This window comes from Haliotis cracherodii, unplaced genomic scaffold (genome assembly GCF_022045235.1).
Source record: "Haliotis cracherodii isolate W230 unplaced genomic scaffold, xgHalCrac1.p SCAF_7, whole genome shotgun sequence".
NCBI classification, from domain to species: domain Eukaryota; kingdom Metazoa; phylum Mollusca; class Gastropoda; order Lepetellida; family Haliotidae; genus Haliotis; species Haliotis cracherodii.
The window spans coordinates 14,447,797-14,475,054 of record NW_027266330.1 but is presented as its reverse complement, the minus strand read 5'-3'; the positions used below and the strand labels follow the sequence as shown (position 1 = coordinate 14,475,054).

Sequence of the window (27,258 nt, the reverse complement as noted above, 5' to 3'; positions counted from 1 at the left end):
TGTGCGTTTTTGTGGCCTAATATCTGCATAACATGAGACGGCGGGGCGTTTGATAATGAACCTTGATTTTTGACAGTGCAGCTTGAAATGTAGAAAGGACTATCTGGAGTGGAATAATCGTCAGATCTCAAAGTACGGTAGAGCTTGTACATTTCAATGATGGGACAACGAGCTTTATTTTTTGGAATGGCCAAACAATTTAGGAGTAACATCCCTAGTGCCGTTGGGATCAGAGCCTTGCCTTGATTTGGATACCCTTTCTGTGAAATCGAGATACTTCAGACCATTTGTGTCAACGCGAAGCTCAACATCCCCCCCCCCCCCCCCCCCCATTCTTTTTAGTGTTCGTCAGATCCACGGAGACCAAAATGTGTGGTGTTTACTAAACCAAAGAGTGTTAATTATGGCGTCTGGCGACGAATTTCCTAATTGTATAGTCTCCCACAACATTTCAATTTCATTGTCGGACCTAGCGTCACACCTGTTTGGTAAGTTACCTTTACCCATTGACTTTAATTGTTTTTGTTTTACTTTCATGATGTCTCTAAATCGAGCGTATCTCTCAAGTGATGACCCAATACCAAGCATTGTTAAATTCACTCCCATCCTCTTTCCGCACATAAATTATGAATTTGCAGATTATTTTATTTCGATGTTTGAGTGGAATTTCATATTAATAAGACGACCTTCGCCGATAGACAATAAAAACTGGTTCAACAATTTCATGTCATGAAGGGTCTCTTCTCTCTAGCAGTTTTTGATTTTCCTGCATAGAAATCATTTTGTCTATATCATTGTCAACGACTTCGATAACGCGTGGTTTCGGATTGGCTTCAGGGAGTTACGGGACTCACTCGACCAAGTAGTTGTGCATCTTGAACTTGACCTTGATGACGTTGACGCTAACGGCCGCCCACCTGATCTCTTTGATGTGCCGATGAGCTTGATTCTAGTCTCCATTAGCTCCATTTCGTAGTCAATTCCATCCAGTCTACACAGATAGTTTCCTTTGCCATCATTCTTAACAATTGTTGCTTACCCTTGCTTTGTCACCTGCATACAACTCTTTGATATTAATGTCGGCCATGTTTGTTGATGTTTATTATGTAAAGGTAGTCCCACAGGTCATAATGGTCATGTGACCTATATTAGTCAATCAGTTATTTAGAAAAGCGATATCTACAGTATAGAAGGTATCGCTTGATCACACCCAAACGATATCTCCTGTGGGAGCCAGTTTGGGATGATAAATTTGCTTACTCTAATGGCCCGTGAAGATCCGGGGTGGAATAAGTCTTCAGCAACCCATGTTTGCCGTAAAAGGCGACTAATGGGATCGGGTGGTCAGGCTCGCTGACTTGGTTGATGCATGTCATCGGTCCCAATTGCGTGAATCGATGTGCATGTTGTCAATCACTGGATTGTCTGGTCCAGATGCAATTATTTACAGACCGCCGTCATATAGCTGGAATATTGCTGAGTGCGGCGTTAAACAACAATCCAAACCAAAACGTACTCTGAACGATCGTGGCTGGCGACGCGCCCCAGCTGACGCCCAGGCACCATGAGGTGTTGTGCGAGAATTGCGCTCTCGTGTCCCTCGTCATCTCCAGCTATTAAAGTACGCATGATGTAAATTTTACTGCTAATATTAATACGGTATGAAAAAAAAAATATACGAAGTGTTTTCTGCGTTGAAAAACAGCAAATTACACTACTTGTACTGTGCGATGTTTTGTTTTATTTAGCAGCTTTACGGAAACTGAGCGAACAAAATACTGCCTAATATCGGAACGACATAAACACATACCAAATGGATTTATATGCTCATGTATAACGTGGTACATTTAATACCAAACATAGCCTACCAAACATAGCCTGCCGTAAATGACATAAACTGATATTCTTTTATGACTTTAACAGACTACAAAGAGGTTACACACGTACAAGGAAAAGAGGGCATTACTCCGCTATTCTTAGCACTAGTTAAGTGTATTTTTTGTTTGGTTTGTTGTTTAACGCCGCACTCGGAAATATTCCAGCCATGTGACAGCGGTCTGTAAATTAACGGGTCTGGACCAGACAATCTAGTGATTGACATGAGCATCGATCCACGCAATTGGTATCACAGAGACATGCTTCAACCAAGTCAGCGAGCCTGACCACCCATTTGTTATTTTGTGGAAATTGATTCGTAATTAACTGTGAAGTTCTCAACTAATTTGTCAGCCGAGAAATTTCGGTTCACTAAGTGCCATTTTGTTACTTGTCTTTCGCTTCCAACACCCGATTTGAAATTTATTTTTTGATGAAGTTGATTTAGTATATAGTCATATCCAAATGTATGAAAAGAATTATAGTGATATCAAATATTTGGCTAAGATGGAAACCGGAAGTCGTAATTGCAGGGGGTGGTAAACGTCTCTGTGAATCTTTTTCATTTGTAATGAAATAAGTGGCTACGCCACTCGTGAAAATATCCCCTTTCCCCCGATTAGAGAAACATGATAATTAACTCGACACATGAACTACACACGTCAGCTATATATGTCCCTCTGGCATCCAGGGGAATATTTAATTGGAGAAATGAATTTCAAAAATAGCATATTAGTGATCACATGTATCTGTCTTTGATCAAATCACCAATGTCCATTCCAAAACGTCGCCGATAACCCAAGAATCGTTTAGAATGTTTTGGAAAATACGCGATCACGAACGCCGAAGAGAACTTTCTGCCATATTGGATAGTGTTTACGTTTCAGGTATACAGGTTATGAGATGCCTGTAACATTACGTACGTTTAAACTCAGCTGCGAAATATACATACAGTGTCTAGATGAAATAAAGCAAAATATATGTTTGAAAACGATCGCGGAGGTCGGAAAACTGCACTTGCTGAAATATTGCTGTGGGCGGCTGAAACAACAAACCAACCAAATAACAGTTTGTGTACGAGCTGTTTCGTATTGGCCTACGTGCTTCGTCAGTCACAAGATCAACGTGACACAAGCCTGGTCGGTCGACTGATGATTGCGGCTTCGCTTAGCAATAGTTCGGTCATTGATTGCAAAACCATATGCACTTTGAGAGATACAGATATTGATAGTTCCAGTGATTGTATTATTTGACAGAATGCTGTAAAGGAGACTTTGATGCTCAAGTTGATTTGATGTGATGTTCATTGAAGCGGTTGCACCGGATGTTGACATTCGTGCGGCTGATGTGACGGCGGACGAGGCAGGCGGCGACAGTTGAACATTCGACAAGTGGGAGTTTTTACGCTGCTTATCAGGTTTCAGATTGGAGTAATTCGGGATGGAGTTTGTGTTCTCGTGCCCTAAGGGGAGAACAGTTAATCATTCATTTATTTAGCTATATTTGATACTGTTAGATTGGTTGGTTTACGCCGCAATCAGCAATACTCCAGCTATATGACGGCGGCCTGTAAATAATAGAGTCTGGACCAGACAATCTAGTGATTAATATCATGAGCATCGATCCACGCAATTGGGATCAATGACATGCATCAAACCAAGTCAGCGAGACTGACCACCCGATCCCGTTAGTCGCCTCATACGACAAGTATAGTCGCCTTTCACGGCAAGCATGGGTTGCTGAAGATCTATTCTACCCCGGAATAGATACTGTTAGATAAATATAATTCTTTGAAAAATGACATTTTTGCAAATTATCAGATACTGTTCGATATATAATTCTTTGAAAAATGACATTTTTGCTAATTATCACCACAATTTACTATAGTTTTCATGTGTACAAATATACACTTTTATTACGGTAGAAAAATATATAACGTGTGCTTATGTTTTAATATATGTTATGTTCATATTGATAGGGCCTTTTTTCCATTGTATGTTTCATGATCTGATTAGGAGAAACACCTTCTTTCACCAGTTTCTGTACACGGTGCTTTCTCATGCTGAATAGTAACACATATGTTCATCAAGTATTATTTTCTTATCAAGTATAATATTCTGGGATGAAATAACTTAATATGGCAAGTTTTTATACTTATTCAAATTATTAGCCATTTGATTAATGAACAATGAAAGAAAACTTAAAATGATTTTGTTGCACATAACCGGCCCGTTAAGATCCGGGGTAGAATAGGTCTTCAGCAACCCAAGCATGCCGTGAAAGGCGACTATGCTTGTCGTTAGAGGCGACTAACCGCATGGGGTGGTCAGGCTCGCTGACTTGGTTGGTGCATGTCAACGATCCCAATTGCGTGGATCGATGCGCATGATAGTAATCACTAGATTGTCTGGCCCAGACTCGATTTATTTACAGACCGCCGTCATATAGCTTGAATATTGCTTTGTGCGGAGTTTAGCAACAAACAAACAAACATTCATTATGCTGTACAATTTATTTAGGCCCATTGCAGAGTTCTTGTACCAGGGTGAATCTGCCTTTCCTCCATGGTTGATGGCGAGGTAAAAGGGACTGTCAGGTTAGACATTGAAGTAGGACGATTTTCCCGATTGATCGTATAGCATGTCACTGGATCCATGTCCGGTTGTTCTGTGATTCTGTATGCACGGGGCTTTCTGCGGATGTCGCTAGGTTTGGCTACAGTACGTGTCTTGGATTGACGCTCTGAGGTAAATATTAAATATTACCCCTGATCCCCTTCCCTCAGTTGGACACCCCCTCCTGTTGCTCTTGCATATCTTTTATACATTTTTTCACACAGTTAATTTCACTTTGGGTGAGTGAGTGGGTTTAAGCTTTACGTCACATCGGCAATATGTCAGCCATATCGTGACGAGAAACTTCACTTGTTAATACATATGTCTTAACTAAATTAAAACCTGTCATCGATGGACAGTAAAATTACTAGAATATCACAGATTAATATTTAAAACTAGCATACAACTATAGAAGATATCACTATATATAACGGTACAATATAAAAAAGGGCTATAGATCGCCAGCAGCTGAAGGAAGATCACCGTGCTACGGTCCATGGGGACTTACAGTACTTTTGCTACCTGTATGGACCCCAGCCGGATTTACATCATCCCTTCCGCTGTTGGCGATTAATGACAAATCTAGCCGAATAAACGAACATATATACTACGTCTAAAAACGAGCAGAAATAAACATACTTTGAAAGACGTGGTCTTACATACCCTTTCAGAGGGACAATAATTTTACACTACTTTAACCCCCTTCGAGGATATAGCCACTAACAATCTCAGTTACTGATTAATTCTACCAATTATAAAAGTTATTTATTCATTTGCAAAATATAACAATCAAAATTTATGAAGTAATTCTATTTCCTTTAAAAAAACAATAATTAAATGACTACTTAACTGATGAAAAAGATACATGATACTTTGAAATATTTATCCCTTCTGATGGAAAAATCAATGTAGTCAAGCAGGACATGCTTGACCGTGATTCTTTCATCACAAGCGATACAAAATGGAGGATCCTCACCTTTTAACAAATGTTCATGAGTATAGCGAGAATGACCAATACGACATCGTCTAAATACAACCTCTTCAAATCTGGACTGACAACCCAAGAAGGTATAACCAATATTTGCTTTTATTGCATGTAATTTATTTATACCCACTTGGGTTTCCCACTTCTTCTGCATTAGATTTCTGACGTAAGATCTAATGACAGGTTTATAATCACTGTATGGTATAAGAAGTGCTGTCACAGATTTGTCGAGTGGTGCTTTTGCAGCAGCAGCAGCAGCCATTGTATTGCTAACAATTCCAACATGGCTTGGTAACCAACAAAAGACGATGTCGTGTTGGCCAGTAGCAATTCTATGATGTCAAGTAAAATTGGATGCTGACACAAAGTGTTATTAATAGCCTGAAGTGAGAGAGAGAGTCTGAAAAGATTATGAATTCTTTATGTTTAGATTGTTTATTAAAATATTCTAAAGCAGTTAAAATGGCCTTTGATTCTGCTGTAAAAATTGAAGAGTCATCCGGTAATCTAGTTGATATAGTTCTGGATCCAATGACGGTGGCGCTGGCAACAGCATCATCATCATCCTTGGATCCATTAGTAAAGATAGATTTATAGGTATCATATTCACACCTTAACCGATTGTATTCCTGTTGATATTGTAGTTGATTAGTGTCCGATTGTTTTAGTTTAGATAATGTAAGATCCACCCGTGGCATTACCAATTGCCAAGGAGGTGAAGAAAGCAGGCGGAAAGGAGAGATATTTTCTAGTTTAATACCAGCAGCAGAAATAAAAGGTTATATTCTTATTCCAAGAGGCGGAATAAGAGAGGCCTCTTACTATACAGGTCCTCATAAAGAGGATTACAAACACAGTTGTGAGCGGGGTTAGATGGATTAGAATATAACGTTGTGATATACTACAAAGATAGTTTAGTTCGGCGGAGTTTAAGTGGCTGCTCATCAGCCTCAAAGTACAGACTGTCAATGGGAGAAATTCTGAAAGATCCAAGACAAAGTCTTAGACCCTGGTGATGTATGGGATCGAGTAATTTAAGATTACTTCTACAGGCTCCACCATAGATGATGGAGCCATAATCGAGCTTAGAATGGACAAGTGATCTATATAAGTGAAGGAGGGACGTTTGATCTCCTCCCCACTTGGAATTAGAAACGACCTGTAATAAATCTAGTGCCTTCAGACATTAAGCTTTCAAGTATTTAATATGTGGTATAAACGTAAGGTGATGATCAAAAATTATTCCTAAAAATTTAGTTTCTTTTACAACTTTAACTGGAGATCCAGCTAGATGTAAATCTGGGTCCTTATGTGGTTTATATTTACGACAGAAATGAATGCAATTAGTTTTAGACTTAGAAAACTTAAAGCCGTTCTGCTCTGCCCAAACACTGATTTTATTCAAACAAAATTGCACTTGTCTCTCAATCGTGTGCATATTTTTACCTCGACATGATACATTAAAATCGTCAACAAACAAAGACCCGTCAATAGAGTCATTTAAAACCTAAGCTAAACTGTTATTTTTTATGCTAAACAACGTTACCGATAATATGCTACCTTGTGGGACACCTTGATCCTGATCGTAAAAATCAGACAAGGTGAATCCCACACGAACCTGGAAATTTCTATCTGTTAAAAATTGAGATACAAAATTTGGCAAACGCCCTCTCAATCCCATTTCATAAAGATCTTTTAAAATTCCATGTTCCAGGTGGTATCTACGCTTTTTCTAAATCGAAAAATATTGATACCGCATGTTATTTACCATTCTTTCCATGTTCTTGCATACACAGCTATTAAGCAATATCGGCCCATATTTCGAAGGATCAGTATGATCACGGCCAGGTTTTGGTATAGGTATTACAACAGCATTTCGCCATGATGAAGGGAAATTCCCAGTTGTCCAGATGTGATCAAAAATATTTAATAATGTTTCTAAGCATGACTCGGGTAAATGTTATCATGAGCTTGCCATAGGGCGGTATGCAGCTCATGGATGGAGAAAATTTCGTTATAATCCTCACAATTATCAGAATGAAAATTAATTGTCTTTTTTTCTTGCAGGTTTTTAAATTTTTGAATTTTTGGTGTATAATTTGATGAGGAAGAATGTTTAGCTAAAGTTTCTCCTAGTTTGCTATGTCACATTTATCGGTTAATAGTATATCACCCTCCTTAAGATGATGAACACCAGATTTTGATCCTTTACCTTTTATCCGTTGCACCATATTCCAAACCTTAGATATTGGAGTACGGGAATTTATTTTAGAGACATAACTTTGCCATGATTGGCGTTTATTTTGTTTAAATGCTCGACGAGCTTGAGCATTTAACAGTCAAGTTCATCTGATGATCTATTGTTCTCGTGGCAATATTATCGCATTGGTGTTTATCAAGTGGGTGTAGGAACGGTACAAGTTTGGAAGAGAAAATATCACGGTTACTAAACGTCGCTCTGAGATATAAACATCAACTAAACCTTCAAGGACTGTTTGCCAGCTAGAGATACTCGTACATTTATGTTTGACAGCCTACACAGACAACTGCCAGAGGGGAGATACTCCCTCTCTTAAATTTATTGAAACGAAACGCCTTGAACACTATGCATTGGAATAAGGTGTATCCATTACATTCAGCGGGTGTTTGTTGGTTCATTCGGTGTTTTCTAGTGTGTGTATAACATGCGTGACTTGTGAATCACGTGATTAGTCGAGCGCTGCTTAATGTGTATAACTGCTCATACGAGTTGAAGTTTAACGCAGTTTGACACAACTCTGCGCCATGCAAGGCCTGCACTCAACTCACATTGAAGTGTACCGTGTAAATCACAGCCTGTTCAGATGCCATGTTACTATGTCATCACGGTGGTGATGAAATATCACCAGGTCAAGAAAGCATATCTGTATATGCCAAAGATGCAGAAGTAAGATATATCCAAGCCGGGGATGACATACCATATGACTTTCAACGTGTAGATGTGCATGCCAAAGGTGACACAGTTGTATATCAGAGAGAAGGTGACGTTAGAAATGAAACCCGAAGACGTGGAAGTTGTGGAACCGAGGGAGGCGAGCTGGAAAAAAACCAGGCGAGCGAGCCTGCACGTTTGCTGTTTCATTCCTTCTCGGCCTTCGGTCTATAAGAGTTGTACGGACAATGAATATGCATGAATTTGGCTAAATGTCCTGTGCATGACGATACACTCGAGCAGAAAGGGAATTCCCTCGACTGTAATATTGGAATTCCCCGACATTTCGTAGTTATAATAGTAGTCCTCCTCGGTGGGCGTGGCTTAATTCTTCACATTCACTGGGAAAAAGAATGCGATAACACGTGACCAATTCAGCTTATCAGAATGAAGGAATTTCAATGAACACAACGGAAATTTAATCATTATAGGAATGAGGAAGTTTTGAAAATTATACTTTTAAATTAAATTTAGGTTTGAAATTCAAAAGCCTAATGAAAATCTGTTCTATTTCCATTCGTAAGTGTTTGAATTTGTTAAAACAATTTATAAAACGGAATGACAGTACAATGGCCACTCCCGCATTCATCAAAGTGTTTGCTTACATTTTTACAACATACATTTGGATCTCGATTTTGCTGACTGTGTACAGTGAATCGGTGTTTTAGATGCATACCAGTTTCTCCAAAATAATCTTTACCACATCCAGCGGCAGTTCAAGCTGTTTTTGAAAGTACACAGTTCATCTTCGCAAAAGGAACATTTGCAGTCTTCAATTATTATTGGTCAAGTTCCACATGATGGAGGTTTGACATTTTGTCACACTGGCGGTATATGTATGTTGTTAGTATTTGGGTGTACAAAGAATTTGTTTGAGATTTTTAGGCTGTCTAGTGCTGCGTATAAGGTTACGCTAAGATAAACATTTTTCTATGGCTTTATTTTGCTGTAAAATGGGAAGATTAGCTTTTATAAAAGGCATATCATAACAGTTATTAGGATTGTAGGTACAAATGGAGAATGTCAGTGTCTGTATCTGTTTTCATCAATTTTTTTCTGGAATTGTCATTCTTTATTTACAATGTCTTCAACCACTCCACATGGATATCCTTGTTGTTGGAGATATGTCATTGATTCTTCAAGTCCTGGGTTTCTAGATCATAGGGTATACTAGTATATACACGTTTCACGTAAACGGTAACTGGAGAAGCAACCGTTGTTATGACTTCCGGAAGGCGGCTTAAAACGCCTATATCATCTCGAACAAAACTTGGAACTTTCTTCGTGATAGATTTCAGAATTATATTGCTCAAACGTTGCGTAGGCTATTGGGGCCTCCAACATTAAGTCTAACTGGTCTTTTGGGTTCTTTATTTCCACATATTCATAGTTCTGTTCCTTTACTGCCGAGGTTTTTGTATTTTTGGCAGTCAATAATGAGTGTTCATTTGTATTGATCGTTAGGTTTCTTTAAACTTGAGAAAGACCCACATGAGGTTTTACTTGCGTAGAAAACCCGGCACTTACTGTGGAAGACCCACATTTTCATCGTTATTTATAAACCTATTCATTGGGATCACTATTAAGTACGAGTCCTGGGTATTTTATTTATAACTTCCGTTCAGGTGAGGTGAGGTGAAATTGGGTTTAACGTCGCGTCCAAGATTATTGCACTGATATAGCGACGTCTTCCGTTCAGGTTGTAACATGTAATGAAATGTAAAATCAAATGATAAATGTTTTCTTTATATTCCCGAGGATCGAACTCGCTACCTTCATATCTGTAGCCCAGTGAGTGTTGATAAGCCTCACTGGTTTTTAGAATGTCCTTTTCAAGATCCGTACGCCAGCAACAGATATTTTACGCGCGTTTCCTAAGGTTCATGGAAAATATGTTCGAAACATAAACATGTTGATAAATGTTGATTTAAGTTTCTTACTTTCGGTTTATAAGTCAGATAAAACACTTATCCTCGGTTTTGGTTGAAAATGTAAACCCGCCTGGTCGGAAAGATCCTGCGGGTCTTCGGCGGGTTTACATTTTCAACCAAAACCTCGGAACGTGTTTTATCCTTCACTTATAAACCTCAAGTGACGTCATCCTACTGTTCTCCAGTCGGGTTAAATCTCATAACCAGGGATGTTGTAAAGTCCCTGGGATTTTATAATAAATTCCCCGATTTTATAGGATACTCTAGGCTTATTTGCTATATATGGTGTGTTATTTTAGTAATACACATTCCGTTAAGATTGTAAATGAAATGCGAAATCAAATGACAAATGTTTTCTTTATTTTGCCCGAGGATCGAACACGCAATCTTTGTATCGATAGCCCAGTGAGCGTGCCACTAGGCTACATAGGCACAGATAAATCGCAGTGCTTTTTAGAATTATGTCTTTTTCAAGAACCATACGCCAGCAACAGGTATTTTACGACCGTTTCCTAAAGATTCATGGAAAGAACGTTGGACACATACAAATGTTGATAAATGTTATGTAAAACACTTCCCCTCGTGTTTTTCTGATATTTAAAACCTTTATCCTTGGGATAAAACCGAGGGGCGTCAGATATCGGGTTTTAAATATCATAAAAAAACCGGACGTGCTCTTTCCAACACATAAATAACCTTGTTTCTCTTCATGGAGCTGATTAGAATGATGTTTATTTCTGTGCTACAGCATGTTCTTGGTCGTTAGTTTCCCGGTCATGCAACAATTCATTCCCTATAGTTTCATAGAATGCAGAATCAATAATGAAATCTGTGACACCACTTCCCATATACTGATTATATAAACCTGTAATCAGATATTACATCCGTGATCTGATGCAAAAGAAGTGGGACACCCAGGTAGGTATAAATAAATTACAGGAAATTAAACCAAATAACGGTTACACCTACTTGGGCTGTCAGTCCAGATTTGAAGAGGTCATAATGCGACGATGTCGCATTGGCCATTCGAGATATACGCATGAGCATTTATTAAAAGGTGAGGATCCTCCGTTTTGTATCCCTTGTGATGAAAGTATCACGGTCAGTGAGTCAGTGAGTTTATGCTTTACGTCACATCGGCAGTATTTCAGTCATATCGTGACGAGAAGTTGTACTGTATTTATCCATATATTTAAACCAACTAAGAACCTGTCAGCGATGGACAGAAAAATTACTAAAATATCACAGATTTTACGTTTATAACTAGCATACTACAATTAAAATGACATCATTAAATAGTCATGAAACATTACAATATAAAAAGGCATGTCCTGCTTGACTATTGATTTTTCCATCACAAGGGATAAATATTTCAGTGTTAAAACAATTAAGGACCTTTTTAATGTTGTTAATTCTCATTTAATATTATGTTTTTTTTAAAGAAATTGAACATCCATAAATTTTGATGTATTTAGTGTATTATTTTATAAATTGGTAGTGCTTATCTATAACTGCGATTGTTAGTGGCTGTACCCTCGAAGGGGGCTGAAGTAGCGTAAAATTATTGTCCGCCTAAGAGGGTATGTAAGTCCCATATCATTCGAGGTATTTTTCTGCATGCCAGGCTTTTAAACATAGTATATTCGTTATTTTAATCTAAGGCTTAACTGGTACACTGTCGCCAGTGACTGAAGGGATGATATAAATCCAGCTGGGGTCCATGCAGGTAGCGAAAGTACTGTAAGTCCCCATTGTCCCCAGTATGGTGATCTCTCTTCAGTGGCTGACGATTTTTAGCCCATTTTTATATTGTAGTGTTCATAAATGCTTACTGCTTTTTTGATATTCTCAACTAGTTTTAAATTAAGTCTGTGATATTCTAGTTATTCTACTATCCATCGTTGACAGCTTTTTATTTAGTCTGAATATATGTATCATAAATGTATCACAACTATAACTTCTCGTCACGATATGGCTGAAATATTGCCCTTGTGACGTTAAATAATAACTCACTCACTCACTCAGTGGCTGACGATGTCTAGCCCATTTTTATATGGTGTTGTTCATTACTGCTTTTTTGATATTCTCAACTAGTTTTTTAAATCAAGTCTGTGCTATTCTTCTAGTTATTCTACTGTCCATCGTTGGCAGCTTTTTATTTAGTCTTAATATATGTATCATAAATGTATAACTTCTCGTCACGATATGGCTGAAATACCGCCGATGTGACGTTAAATAATAACTCATTCACTCCATCACATCCGAGCGTCCACCCGGAGAGCGTTAAGGACGGGGGTTTGATCCTCGGACGCGTCATATCAAGAGACGCTAAAAGATGGTACTTGTTGTTACCCTGCCCGGCGCTATGTATTTAGGGGGGGAAAAACAAGGACTGGTCGACTGGGAGTCAGTGTACTGTGTCTGAGTGGGGTATTCATGGATTAGTAAGAGGTCATCATCATACAGTTGGAAACGTGTTGAGTGCGGCGTTAAAACAATCAACAACAGAAAGCAATCACAGAATGTTTCATTTTTATCTATCATAGTGACAAAACAACCAAACTTTCTTAATTTTCAAACTTACTTGTGTATCTCACTATATCCTAAAATTCTCTACATAGTCAATATAACGTTACAATTTAAACAATAACAAATATAAGAATGCTGTGATACTGCAAAAAATGAGCGTTGTCATGGTTACAAATAATAAGCACACTTCTTGTCTCCGGTTACAGTGTCATCGGCCCTATCTGAATCAATGGCTGTATTTAAATTTATAATGCGTTTTCATAATGTCTCATTGTAAAATGGTTATCCGAAAGAATTTGTGACATCAGTAGTTTTTGGTTCTATATATATCTAGTTAGACATGCATATATTGATAGCCGTCAGCTATGGATGGTGTTCTGATAGATACTATGTCAAAATAGTGTATGCACGATCATGAACTGTTGTCGCATTTTGATTGTACATATTTAAAATATTGGTATGTAATCAGGTATATTTGTTAACTTTGTTTCTTGTTTAACGCCGCACTCAGCAATATTCCAGCTCTATGACGGCGGTCTGTAAATAATCGAGTCGCCTTTTATTGCACTCATGGGTTGCTGAAGACCTATTCTAACCCGGATCATCACAGGTCCGTTGCTCATTACATCAATCACTGGCCTCGATAATTTAAGGCCGCCGTTCTAATTTTCCCGAGTGCGGCGTTTAACAACAAACACGAAAGATATGCGACCTGTATTGGGCCAGGAATGTACTGGTCATATGTTGGAATAGTGATAGAAGGTACACAGAGGAAAACAAACAACGAAAATAAGGCAGATGATTGAAGATTAAGTTCATATGATTCAAAGGTTACTCATAATTAAGTATATTATTCACGATGATATGACGGTAAATAATTCGTTTTCATCGCTTCTAATGTGGACAATCTGATCCCCGATCCCGTTAGTCGCCTCTTCCGACAAACATGGGTTGCTGAAGACCATTTCTACCCCGGATCTTTACGGGCTTATCGATCTACGCAATTGGGATACGAACTGTCAAAACTTTCCATATTTCGCCAAGATAATCTGTTTCGGCAGAAAAAAGAAACCGATCTGTTTTTGACGTTGTCGTTCTATGTTATCTTGTGCTACCTAGCACTTGCTCGGACTCACACAGAGTTGTGGCACGGTGTGAAACTGTATGCATGGCGTAGTTTAAAGAACTTCGTGTCTTCCTGTCATTAAGAGTTGTGCATTAAATAATTTAAGTAACATCTGACTAATTAAAGTATTTAGATAAATAGAAATAATCCCCATTAATCCTAAACTGAAAACGACAGCGTTCAAATGGCACACAGACATTTGTTGAGACTGTCTAGACCTACAATACCACCAATAGACCAATATCACCTTATCAGTTGGAAAACAAGTGGTGAAACCTATTTCTGCAGATTTGGTATAATCTTTGAATTAATCAGTTAAAATGTCCAGTATTGTTGGGCCACTGCTTGGCCCAATCCACATTCTCTTACGACGCTGAGATGGAAAATAGTCCTATTCTAACTACATCTGTCAAGAAAATGATCTCGAGTCCCTGTCAGGTATTTCTGAACTAAGCGTGTCGAGGTGAATATCCAAGATGGCTCGGTTCTCGTGAATCTTCAACTCATCCCGCAGGTCTTTTATGGTCTCTTCGTGCTGAAAACAACAAGAATACCATGTACTGAAAGTGATTTGTTTGTTTCTTTGTTGCTGAACACCGCATTCATCAATTTTCCGGCTATATGACGACGGTCTGTAAATAGTCGACCAGACAATCCAGTGATTGATATCATAAGCTTTTTGGTTTGTTTAGATGTTTTATGCCGCACTTAGCAATATTCCAGATAGATGACGGCGGTCTGTAAATAATCGAGTCTGGACCAGACATTCCAGTGATTGATATCATGAGCATCTATCCACGCAATTGGGATCGATGACATGCAACCAAGTCAGAGAACCTGACCACCCGATCCCGTTAGTCGCCTCTTACGACAAGCGCAGTCGCATTTCACGGTAAGCATGGGATGCTGAAGACCTATTCTAGCCCGGATCTTCACGGGTCTTAATGGTAGGGTCAGGCTTGGAGACATTGTTAGGAAGAGAATATTTAACGGTTAGAACACCAAGCATATCCAACGAAACATGAAGGTCCGGGGTAGAACTGATCTTCAGCAACTCATGCTTGCCGTACAAGGCGACTACAAACGGGATCGGATGGTCAGGCTCGCTGATTTGGTTGATACATGTCATCGACCCGTGAAGATTCCGGGGTAGAAAAGGTCTTCAGCAATCCTTGCCGTATAAGGTGACCATGCTTGCCGTGAAAGGCGACTTACGGGAACGGGTGGTAGGGCTTGTCTGGCCAAGACTCGATTATTTTCAGACCGCTGTCATATAGCTGGAATATTGCTGAGTTCGGCGTTAACAACAAACCAACCAACCAATCAACGAAACAATACATGTTTTCGTGAAACCTAAGGCAAAATAATTGTAATGCAATATTTTCTGAAACACAAAACAGAAAAAAGCCAAACCCCGAATACGAGTCATGGTAAGTATTCATTTGCAGTCATTCTGGACACCTAAATCTTTTGACATTGGGCTCTCTAAGGATGTTTTAAGAAATTGTCTAATTTACTCAAGACTATAATCGCACAAATGGATGCAATCTCAGTGAACATGTTTGCTTTAAGATAACATCTACCATGTAAAGACACAATTATAATTCGTTTCGTGCACCCGTGAAGATCCGGGTTAGGACTGGTCTTTAGCAACCTATGCTTGCCGTAAAAGGCGACTAACCGGATCGGATGCTCATGATGTCAATCGCTGGATTGTCTGACCCAGACGCGATTATTCACGTAGACCGCCGTCATTTTGCTGGAATATTGCTGAGCGCGGCTTTAACCAACAAACAAGTACAAAAAATATGTGATTCCAACGTTTAAAACTCAAATCTGTGACGCACCCGCCTACGCAATTTCAAATCAATCTGATCCGGGGAGAAGTGCCGTTAAAGATCGATAAGTATGCAAGAATTATGAGTAACGTGCCTGTCAAAAAGAGGCATCTCTTGCATCCTTATCTTCCAAAGAAAGCGTTTTTTGCAATTCTTGGGTAAAGTAAAAATTTGTTGCTTCCTTTGTACTGTCATCGTGACAGACATTCCTCCTCCTCAAAGGAGAAGATGCAAAAACACAAATTAATTCACCCATTGATTGACAATAGGCCCTAGAGGTGATGGACAGATATATTCTTTTGAAACATGCGTAAAATACCTTCCTTTACTGTCATTTGGTCTCGTTCTGTTTAACAATTGGTTCTTTTTGCACTTATGTTTTGTTTGTTTCTTTGTTATTTAACGCCACACTCAGCAATATTCAGGCTATATGAGGCGGTCTGCAAATAATCGAGTCTGGACCAGATAATTCAGTGATTGACATCATGCGCATATCCTTTGCAAATGGGATATTATTGCATGCGTCAACTAAGTCAGTGAGCCTTTCCAGCCAATCACGTTAGTCAAGACAAAATCTAAGCCGGGACATATTTGCTCAGGATATATTACGTATATATTAAGGAAGTCGCGATTAGTCGCCGTCATGTAGCTGGAATATTGCTGAGTGCGGCGTTAAACACCAAACTAACCACTGTGATTAATAGAGGGCATGTAGGCATAAGACGGCATATATAATGTTTAAAACGAATTCTCTTTCATTTCGTTTTAGTTAAAGGAAGCCATGGCGCAATACTCAAAGACCGGAAGACCACAAAGTGACACGTGACCTAAAAACGTCACACTGGAATTCCCTATTAGCTAGGTGTTTGTAAACACCGTCCCTAACTGCATGAACCTGTGGATAAAAAACAACAACTTATAGCATGACAATGTAAGCTTCATTATGGATTAAAAGGGAATTGAAAGGTGCGATTGACGGCTACCTTTAATGTTATTTTGTATGCCCAAAACGTACCGCTTTTAATAATGTTTCTAGTCTGCCAATCTTGCCCTCCAGAGCATGGACGTGGATGTGAGGCTGGCTGGCCCGTCTGTGCGTGTAAGTGCAGTTCATGCGATCACTGGAGCCGTCTAACTCCAACTGAGCTTTCTTATAACGGATTATCTGCAAAATATACAACTATTGTTACACAACTATTTCTGGGCCCAGTGCCACACATCGATATTAGAGCTGCAAAGAGCGGAAGTTCCCAATGCGAGGCATCTCATCTTAAGTTACTTGAAATAAATTGGTCTGTATGATCAATTTTAAATATGTATGTACATAATTAAATGCTTGTTAAATTTGGTGTGATGCTATTATCAACTGATGTTATTGAAGGCTCTGTCCCGGGGGTTAAAGTATCGTAAACTCATTTCCCCCCCTGTGTGACACGTAATCCTAGCATAATCGATGTAACTATCATCAACCAGTGTTTTGAAGCCAGCTCATTGCTGAGTATTTTTTTATATTGGCTAGTATTATGCACAAACACCAGTAGCTAAGTTCGTGGCGTAATTCCTGTCGGGGTATCATGCAGGAAACCGAGGTACTGTAAGTCCCCATGACCCCAGCGAGGGGCCTAGCTTTGGTAACTGTTGGCCTATAGCCCGTGTTATAAAACTGTTTACATGATACTGTTATGCTCAAATATGTTTCATAAATTGTTTTTAAATATAACTTTGCATAAATGACTCAATTGTGAATATATACTCAACAACAAAAGTTCCTGTGACACCAATATTTTAGTGTATATTTCAAACAAGTAAAGTTTGGTTTTCAATATTGTAGTACATTTATGGAATCAAGTCACAAAAACGCAACTGCTACATAAAAGCATGCATTCTATGAAAAAGTTGACTTTTATGCAAGCCCCATGCTTAACTCTACCCAAGAATGGGTATAAAAACATGTGCTTTAACGGGATTCCATATGCATTGTTTAGCATCGTGCCGACAAAAACCACTCAGGAAAACAAAAAATTACGCAATTATTCAACATTACGAAATGCCATGCCTGTCCGAAAATGAGCGTCTGCGAGCCATTGGTATTCTTGAAGCAGGATCGAGTCAACGTGATGTTGCAAGACAATTTAGCGTCCACAGAAACACAAATTGGTGTTTATGGCAACGTTGGCAACAGACAAATGCAGTCAGAGACCATCCTTGGAGTGGCAGGCCAATAACCAATAATCGATACAACTGGATTCGAACAACGCACCTACGAAATCGATTCCAGCCAGCAACAGTAACTGCAAGAAGCATCCCTGGCCTTCGACGAATATTTTCACAAACCGTACGTAGTCGCCTCAGATGTGCAGGGATTGTCGCCAGAAGACCCGCCAGACGTCCCATTTTGACAGGAAACCACCGCCAAGCACGTCTACAGTGGTGCAGACAGAGTCTACGCTGGGCGGCCATGCAGTGGGAACAGGTTCTATTCACTGACGAGTCTCGTTTTCACGCAACTCTCCACAGCAAATTGCGGTGCCTTGGACGATTGGGACAGCCGTGTCCCATACGTGAAATATATATAAAATGTACGTGACATGCTTGGAACATGCAGTCTACCTAGTGACCTACCTTTGGAACAAACAATAAAATGATGTTCATCGTTGTACCAAAGAGTATGAATCCAGAATGGAGGGCATAGAGGACTTGTACCTGGTTTTCGAGCACAAACGAGAAAACCAATGATATGATACTAAAGACGAATGTATTGTAGATGCACTGGCCGATGTAGCGGGAGTCGTTCAGGTCCTCGATCTGAACCTGAAAGGATAAAATGGATACAACAGGTTGGTTTAGTTTGTTTGTTGTTTAACGCCGCACTCAGCAATATTCCAGCTATATGATGGAGGTCTGTAAAATAATCAAATAATCAAATCTGGACCAGACAATCCAGTTATTGACGTCATACACATCGATCCACGGAGCCTGCAAACCGATGCCCTACGACAAGCAGAGTCGCCTTTTACGGCCAGCATGGGTTGCTGAAGACCTATTCTACCCCGGATCTTCACGGGTCACAAGTATGAGAAGCGAAACAGAGTCTTTACCACCTGCAAATACCCACCTTGTTGTTTTTTGTCTGCGGGGACAAGACATACAAAGATAATTTGTTCCTTGTTGTATAACGTCCGACTCAGCAATATTCGAGCTATATGGTGGATGTATGTAAATAAGTGAGTCTGGACCAGATAATCCAGTGATTGATATTATGAGCAAGATAACAATTAACCAAGTCATTGATCCTGACCACCCGATCCATTTAGTTGATTTTCGACAAGAATAGGTTGTTGGTGACCTATTGTTACCCAGAAGTCCCAAGAGAATCTGCGTTTTATATAGCCAATATACTACTTGGTTGAAATAGTAAAATAAGATAGAGTCGTGTTTGTGAAGTATTAAAGAGCAAGGTCACTGATTTGCGTTAATTCAGCAATGACACAAAATGACGGTTTCGGCACCATTGCGTTTGCGTAAAATTGTAATGCTCTCTTTATCTAGACTTTATCCCACACGCAACGCAAATTCTTTTCTAAAGTTACTTAGGCGATATTACGAATAACATCACCTTCCTTTTCGTATCCTACATTATACCGTTCCGTGAAGATCCGTGGTAGAATAGGTCTTCAGCAACCCATGCTTGCCGTTATAGGCGACTATGCTTGTCTTAAGAAGCGACTAACGGGATTGGGTGGTCATGGTTGATGCATGTCATCGTATCCCAATTGCGCGGATCGATGCTCATGATATTAATTGCTGGATTGTCTGGTCCAGACTCGATTATTTACAGACCGCCGTCATGTAGCTGAAATAGTGCTGAGTGCGGCGTTGACAAATATCATCATCACATCATCTTATCATACCATGTGAAATCCTTTCCCTCGATTGGGACATATCAGAATGCTCTAACGTTTGTGGTCGTACAGACATTCTCTTTCTATAGTAACACGCACTTACAATGGATGTATGATTCCGCGTAGTATTTCTACACAAACGAGTTTACCATAAGCATTTAATACTCACACGTCATAGGTCTTCAGCGGAGCATTCTTGCCGTTAAAGGCTGAATACGGCTTAACAACAAGCAAGGAAACAAAAGAAAAACATCTGCACATGGAGACCGCTATTTTAGTTGGTTGTTTGGTTTGTTGTTTTACGCTGCAATCAGCAATTTTCCAGCTTTATGACGGCGGTCTGTACATAATCGGATCTTCACGGTCTTTTAGTGTGAGGCAGGACCCTAGTATATCTGGAAACTTGGGTCAAGCTGCCAAAAACATGACCCATCCACATACTCACCGCGATCAAGTTGCTTCACATTGCCTTTTTGTGAACAGACCCGTGAAGATTCCGGGGTAGAATAGGTCTACAGCAACCCATGCTTGCCGTAAAAGGTGACTACGCTTGTCGTAAAAGGCGACTAACGGGATCGGGTGGTCAGACTCGCTGACATGGTTAATGCATATCATCGATCCCAATTGCGCGGATCGATGCTCATGATTTTAAACGCTCGATTGTCTGGTCAAGACTCGATTACTTACAAACCGCCTTCATATAGCTGGAATATTGCTGAGTGCGGCGTTAAACAACAAACCAACCAACCAACATTGTCTCTTTGTGAACACTGAATCACGTGCCACCAGAAAATAAAGCGATATTATCCAGACGCCTGACATGTAACCAGCAGTTGCAAGAAAATGATTGATTGTGCAATGTTGGAAGAGAGACATAGTGATTAAAGATGTTACATGTTTGTGTGTATGCATGTTATTAAAACTTCCAGAGGGAAGTATCTACCATTAGAACACCCTTGCAAAGGTAAAATAACCCACTGTTTCATGATCACGTGTTCCAACCATATCAGTTTTCAAAAACATACAAGTGCAAGCAAGTAATCAATTTTTTCGTGTGTAAAAAGCTTGTCCTCTGTTCAAAGCGCTAAACCCCTAATAATACCGTTGAGGAACTGAGCGTCTTAATTAAATGAGTTGATGAAATATGTTGTGACGCCCTCGCAAACCGACAGATCACGATCAGAGGGGAATAAGCTTCTTCAGCCTTTAATAATAAAAAATAATTCCGCATAAAATACCTCCAAGATGTCTCCCGTTAGCGACGTTAATGTGAGTACATGACATCCCAGTAACTGATCAGCAATCACACAAACACGCGGGCGAGAGTTGGGGGTCCTGGAATAGGGTTTGATGGCACGTTCACCATCACTGCACTTATATATTGAGTGAGTGAGTGAAAATTATCGTCACATCGGCAGTATTGCAGCCATATCGCGACGAAACAGTTATAATAATTACATTCTGATTTAATAAAAAGCTGTCAACGATGGACAGCAAGATAACTAGAATATCACAGGTTCAATTGTAAAACTAGTTGATAACAGTTTAAACAATACATTTATAATCAACAAGACAATATAAAAAGGGGCTATATATCACCAGCAACCAAAGTTAGGCCACCTTACAAGGGACCGAGGGGACTTACATTACTTTTGCTACCCTGCACGGCTCCCCAGTAGGCTTTACACCAACCCTTCAGCTGCTGGTAATGGTATGCACTTTTAGCCAACCATTAAAAGAAACAAATATACTACGTTTTAAAACCGAGGCAAGAATAAATGTACTTACATATCCTCTCAGGGGGACAATAATTTTACGATACTTCAACCCCCTTTGAGGATATCGCCACTGACAACCTAAGTAACAAACTATACATTACCAATATAAAATATAGCTATGTACACAATTCAAAATTTATCAAAAAGTTCATTTTCTTTTAAAAAACCTATGATTAAATGAGAATTGATTCTATTAAAAAGATCCTTAATTGATGATGATGTAATGGACCGTTAACATGGATAGCCCACAGCTTTGTTTTATCCCCTTCATAAAATCGCCAGGCTAAGATGGGACTAGTCCACGGAGGCGGTCGACAGTTGAAACAATCAAAACAGTTGATCGCCTACGTACTTCAGTCTGTTCCCCGACAGGGATGTCATGTCTCTAATTTGCACGAAATGTAATCGGGCCAGCTGTCAGTTTGTCCTTTATGCAGAACACATCAACTAACTTATCAACCCTTCTCATACATGTGTCATAAAATTCACATTTAACGATATGCAACAGCAGACAAAACCGTTATCTGCAGAGTGAGAATAGGAGTTTTTTGAGTGTATGGTTCCCCGTCGCCCTTAGCAATGTTCCAGCAATATCATGGCAGAGGACACCAGAAATGGGCTTCACAAATTGTACCCATGTGGGACATCGAACCCGTGTCTTCGGCGAACGCCTTAACCACCAGGCTACCCCACTGCACCTGGCGGTTATATACCATTAAGGTCTAATTACCTCAAATGTTTCATTTTCATCCAAATGTTTCAATATTTAAAGGCGTGAGGCATTTGACGTCATCTCGCCTTTCAAGAGAGCGTGTAAGTGAGCTGGGATTAGCACTGCTTTGAACAGTGTTTAAGTCATACGGCGTGTGAGCTTAATGCTGGAGAGTCTCAATCCGATCTGATAGCTGACAAAAAATTACCATCTCTATATTGTTTAGCTTTTTTTTGTTAGATTGAAACAATTAACCAGCGTTTAAGCTTTGAGTGACGTGAATCAGATTTGCAAGCTTTGATAATTTGGGTGAACTTGGTCTTCTTTCTTAAACGCTGTATTAACTAGAATTGACAACTTTGGTTCTTTGATATTGTACTTACTTTCCTAGTTTCCCAAGCCAGGAACGTTCCGATGAGTAGCATGACGCCGTGTATGATGTACAGGGCTGCACTGAAGTACTGGTGATAGTCGGAGACACACACGTCCACCTGGTGCTGCAGCAGTATGTCCTCCGCCTCGTTCAGCTGGTTGAAAAAGAGGTTGTTAATGTCATGTTGCTCGCATATGTGAGTGTGTGACCAACAATTTCACGTCACATCGGCTTTATTTTAGCCATGTAGAGAAGAGGACTACTTTTAGTGGGTACAAGCATGCCATATAGATATACGGATAGAAACGAAAATGGGATCAATGAATTATATAGGAAACAAGCTTTTCTCTCAGTACATTTGAAAAAGCGCGCATACAAATTCAACACGTCAGAATTAAATGTTGTGTTTGTGGGCATGCCATCGCCTATTTGGTAGAGTGAGTGAGTGAGTTGGGTTTAACGCCGCTTTTAACATTATTCCAGTCATATCACGGCGCGTCAGCTTAATGTGGGAGGAAAGCCCGAAGTGATGTAGGTCACGGGCGTTTACCACTTCGGTGAAACCCCCGAGCACGGGTATGGTGCTGAAACATAATCGGGGCGAACCGGGATTCGAACGCACAATCATAGGTGCATGGCGTGCCCAAGGGACGCAACTCTGCACAGCGAATCGCGGCGCCTAGAACGACTTGGCCCCCGTATTTGGTAGACAAGGCTGGGGACCCTTGATAGCATATCATTTTATTGTGTCTAAAACTAAGTATTCACTTATTCATTTCCTCAGTATACATCAAAGCTATTTTCAAAAGAAAATTTGTCGAACTTATTTATCTTAATAACATTTACAACCTCTTAATACACAGACTATAAGCCATGAGCAATCAAAACTAGACCACCTAGCTAGGGAACATGGGGACTTAGGTGTATCAACTTCTCTGCACGATACCCCAGCAGGATTGACGTCATCACCTTAGTTACTGCTGTTTGTGCACAATACTGGCCAATATTAAAATAATGCTCAACAGTGAGTTGGCCTGAGACTAACTGACTCATGACAGCAGTATCGATTATGCTAGGGATTACGTCAGTCGGTGTCACTCGGGGGCACAACATTTTCTCTTGTACTTGAACCTCCTGGGTAGAGCCTTCAGAAATCTCCGTTGATAAAAACATCACACCAATTTTAAACACGAGCAGTTAGTTATTGAAATACATATGTCAAACTTAGGATGCAAACAGGCGCACATATTAATCATTCTGAAACGTAACTGTATTGATATTGAGACACATGATGAAAAAGATGAAGTTTATAGTTTGAAACATTGATTTTTGGTTGGTTGGTTGGTTTGTTGTTTAACGCCGCACTCAGCAATCTTTAAGCTCTATGACGGCGGTCTGTAAATAATCGAGTCTGGACCAGGCAATCCAGTGATTAATATCATGAGCATTGGTCCACGCAATTGGGATCGATGAAATGCATGAACCAAGTCAGCGAGCCGATTGAGATTATAGAAATCCGTACTTACCTTCGCAGTTAAAGATATTAATTCGTACATGCATTATTTGTTACTGTTGTTAATTATTACAGACATTCTTAGTTGAAGGTCTTATTAAAGACATGCATTCTTTGTTAGTTGTTAATTCGTACACATATTCTCTGTTAACGGTCTTATTAATACATGCATTATTAGTTACAGTTTGTAATTCGTACATACATTCTCTGTTAAAGGTCTTATTAGTACATGCATTTATAGTTAAAATTCTTATTAAATACATGCTTGCTGTTTAACGCCGCACTCAGCAATAATCCAGTTACATGACCGAGGTCTGTAAATAATTCAGTCTGGACCAGACAATCCAGTGATTAATATCATGCCAATCAATCCACGCAATTGGGATCGATGACATGCATCAACCAAGTCAGCGAGCCTGACCATCCGATCCCGTTAGTCGCCTTTTACGGCAAGCATGGGTTACTGAAGATTCGATTATGTACATGCAGCAATGTTATATCTGGCATATTGCTCACTGCGTCGTAAAGCAAGAGTAATCGGACGTCCCAAATCACTTGACATGTTCCTGCTAAAACATTTAATATGACGATCGCCTCAACTAAAATGGATAAAGATCGATCTCAAACTCAATACTCCCTAATTGGAGGACCTCGTACAAATCAAAGTGACAGGTCACAAACATCAACAATGTTTGATGTCAAAAGACGAATGCGTCTCCCCTTAATTCAATCAATATGCAGCAACTTGTCGGAGGTACCTTTAATCACAGAAACCCAGAACCTCTCATTATTACGATCAAAGGATAATATTCAAGGCTATGAGAACATTGAAGTAGTCTTGTCTCTTGTAGAACCCAATGTTGCAAAACCTCGAAGGGGATATAAAAAGTCCATCTTAATGTTTAGAAACCATAGAAACTGTTCTTAATAGCGAAGCTCTGCGAGTATCATATTTATGATGATAAATGATCAACTTTGTGTGGTTGTGGTTCTTTCCAAATGGATAAGCGAGTGGTAGCCTGGGTCGGAAAGCTGTTTTAAAACAATTTCAGGTAAAGTGAGTGAGTGGGTTGTGTTAAGCGCCGCTTTAAACAGTGTACCAATTATATGACGGCGTGTAAATTTAATGCGAGAGGCAACCTAGAAACATAATCGGGACGAACCGGGATCAATCATAGCTTTCTTGTGTACCAAAGGGACGCAACTCTGCAAAGCACATTGCGGCGCCTTAGACGACTGTGCGTAGGTAAACAAGGGACTCGCATAGGTATAGGCATTCGTCACAATAGTTTGTATGTTTGTTGTTTAACGGCACCTTCGGCAATATTCCAGCTATGTGGTGGCGGTCTGTAAATAATCGAGTCTGGACCAAACAATCCAGTTATTGACACCATGAGCAGCGGTCCACGCAATTGGGATCGATGACATGCATCAACCAAGTCAGCGGGCCTGACCACCCGATCCCGTTAGTCACCTCTTACGAAAGCATATTCGTCTTTTACGGCAAGCATGGGTTGCTCTAGACCTGTTAACATTAATGTTAGATAAATTGGAGATTTGTGAATCCTGCATTTTGGATGAAGAACAATATGTATTTTTGTGTTGTTTCTTACACACCTTCCTCTCATTGCGAAGCTACTAGTTTCCAAGCAATGCCTGTCACCTTGCCGAATATACCACACTGAAAGTGGCACTATGAAGGGAGGGGAAATAGGATTTAACGTTTAACGTCGCGGTCAAGATTAAGGCACTTCTATAGTGGAGGAACGTAGTTTATAATCCCCTATAGTCCTGACCCGTGAAGATTCCGGGGTAGAATAGGTCTTCAGCAGCCCATGCTTACCGTAAAAGTCGACTATGCTTGTCGTAAAAGGCGACTAACGGGATCGGGTGGTCAGGCTCGCTGACTTGGTTGATGCATGTCATCGATCACAATTGCGTGAATCGATGCTCATGATGTCAGTCACTGGATTGTCTGGTCCAGACTCGACTATTTTACAGATCGCCGTCATGTAGCTGGAATATTGCTGAGTGCGGCGTTAAACAACAAACAAACAAACAGACTATAGTCCTGGGAGTAAGCCGTGCCAGCTGAACTAGTCAAGCTACATGTATGCCGTTAGGGAAGTCCACGTGTCGCAGGTGGAAAATCATTATGTAGGGCCTAATATCATGTAGTTAGTTCCCTTTGTAATGTTTTTTTTTTTATATAAATATGTTTATGTCTTTGTTATCGCAGTTAACAGACGTCCGTGTAACTTGATCCAATACTTTAAGAGAGCGTGTCAAGCGTGTTTTCGTCTGTTTCTGTAAAATCAATGCAGTAGTCAGGAACGTAATTAGATTCATTTTCACCTTTGAAACTAAACGCTCATCTCAGTTTTATCAATAGTTTCTAAATAGTATCTCAAGATTCATGCCAACTGTACTGCAGAGAGGAAACTAACTTAAAGTTACACGTCTGCGTCAACCTGGTAATAACACTTAACATTTCAAAATGGTTCCGAATAAACCCCAAATGGCCTTAATAAACGGTGTGTGCTGAGTCCAATTTGGATAAAACGGATGGCAGCCGTGTTCTTTTCAAACTGGATGTAAGTAGGGATGGTTCCGCCAAACAGCCTGATTGGGGTTGATGGAGGGCAATTTCATGCACAGCCACAACCGATATGGACATCCTTCTTACTCACTGCTTGAGACGTGTTGTGTGTCACGACCTGCAGGGGGTCTATGTTGAACCACGTGATCAGAACAATCACATTGATCAGCACTAGGACGGTGATTTGAGCAAACAGTGTCTTGTCGGCAACCTGAAAGGAAGGAAAATTGTTGTGACGTTGGACGTTGTGCTCTCATGCAGACAAATAATCTGTGTGGTGTTTATGTCCTGTGTTAAGTCGCGCTTTGCAGATTTTACAACGTTATATTCTATTTCAGTACAGGTATTTGATGTGATAGAACTGAAACAGCAATTTGTAAATATCAATAAAGGAGATGTGTATCGATATCACTCCACTTTCATGACACTTACGCCCGCACCGATACATAAAATGCAGGGCAAAAGAAAGTATACGCCCATGTTTGATGGTCGCTAAAAATGAAACACTTAT

General features: G+C 39.9%; 1 protein-coding gene across 1 annotated transcript in view; it reads right to left on the bottom strand.

The window, feature by feature from the left end:
- Nucleotides 1–14,386: 14,386 nt before the first annotated feature.
- The window catches only part of LOC139448455 (gamma-aminobutyric acid type B receptor subunit 1-like), a 76,016-nt gene continuing 63,144 nt past the window's right edge, over nt 14,387–27,258 (bottom strand). The window contains exons 12-16 of the mRNA XM_071230005.1: nt 26,839–26,958; nt 22,646–22,789; nt 18,493–18,681; nt 16,886–17,035; nt 14,387–14,567 (exon numbers count right to left, since the gene is read on the bottom strand). Coding sequence (XP_071086106.1) covers nt 14,442–14,567; nt 16,886–17,035; nt 18,493–18,681; nt 22,646–22,789; nt 26,839–26,958 — 729 coding nt within the window. The 3' untranslated portion in view covers nt 14,387–14,441. The remainder of the gene's footprint in view (nt 14,568–16,885; nt 17,036–18,492; nt 18,682–22,645; nt 22,790–26,838; nt 26,959–27,258) is intronic.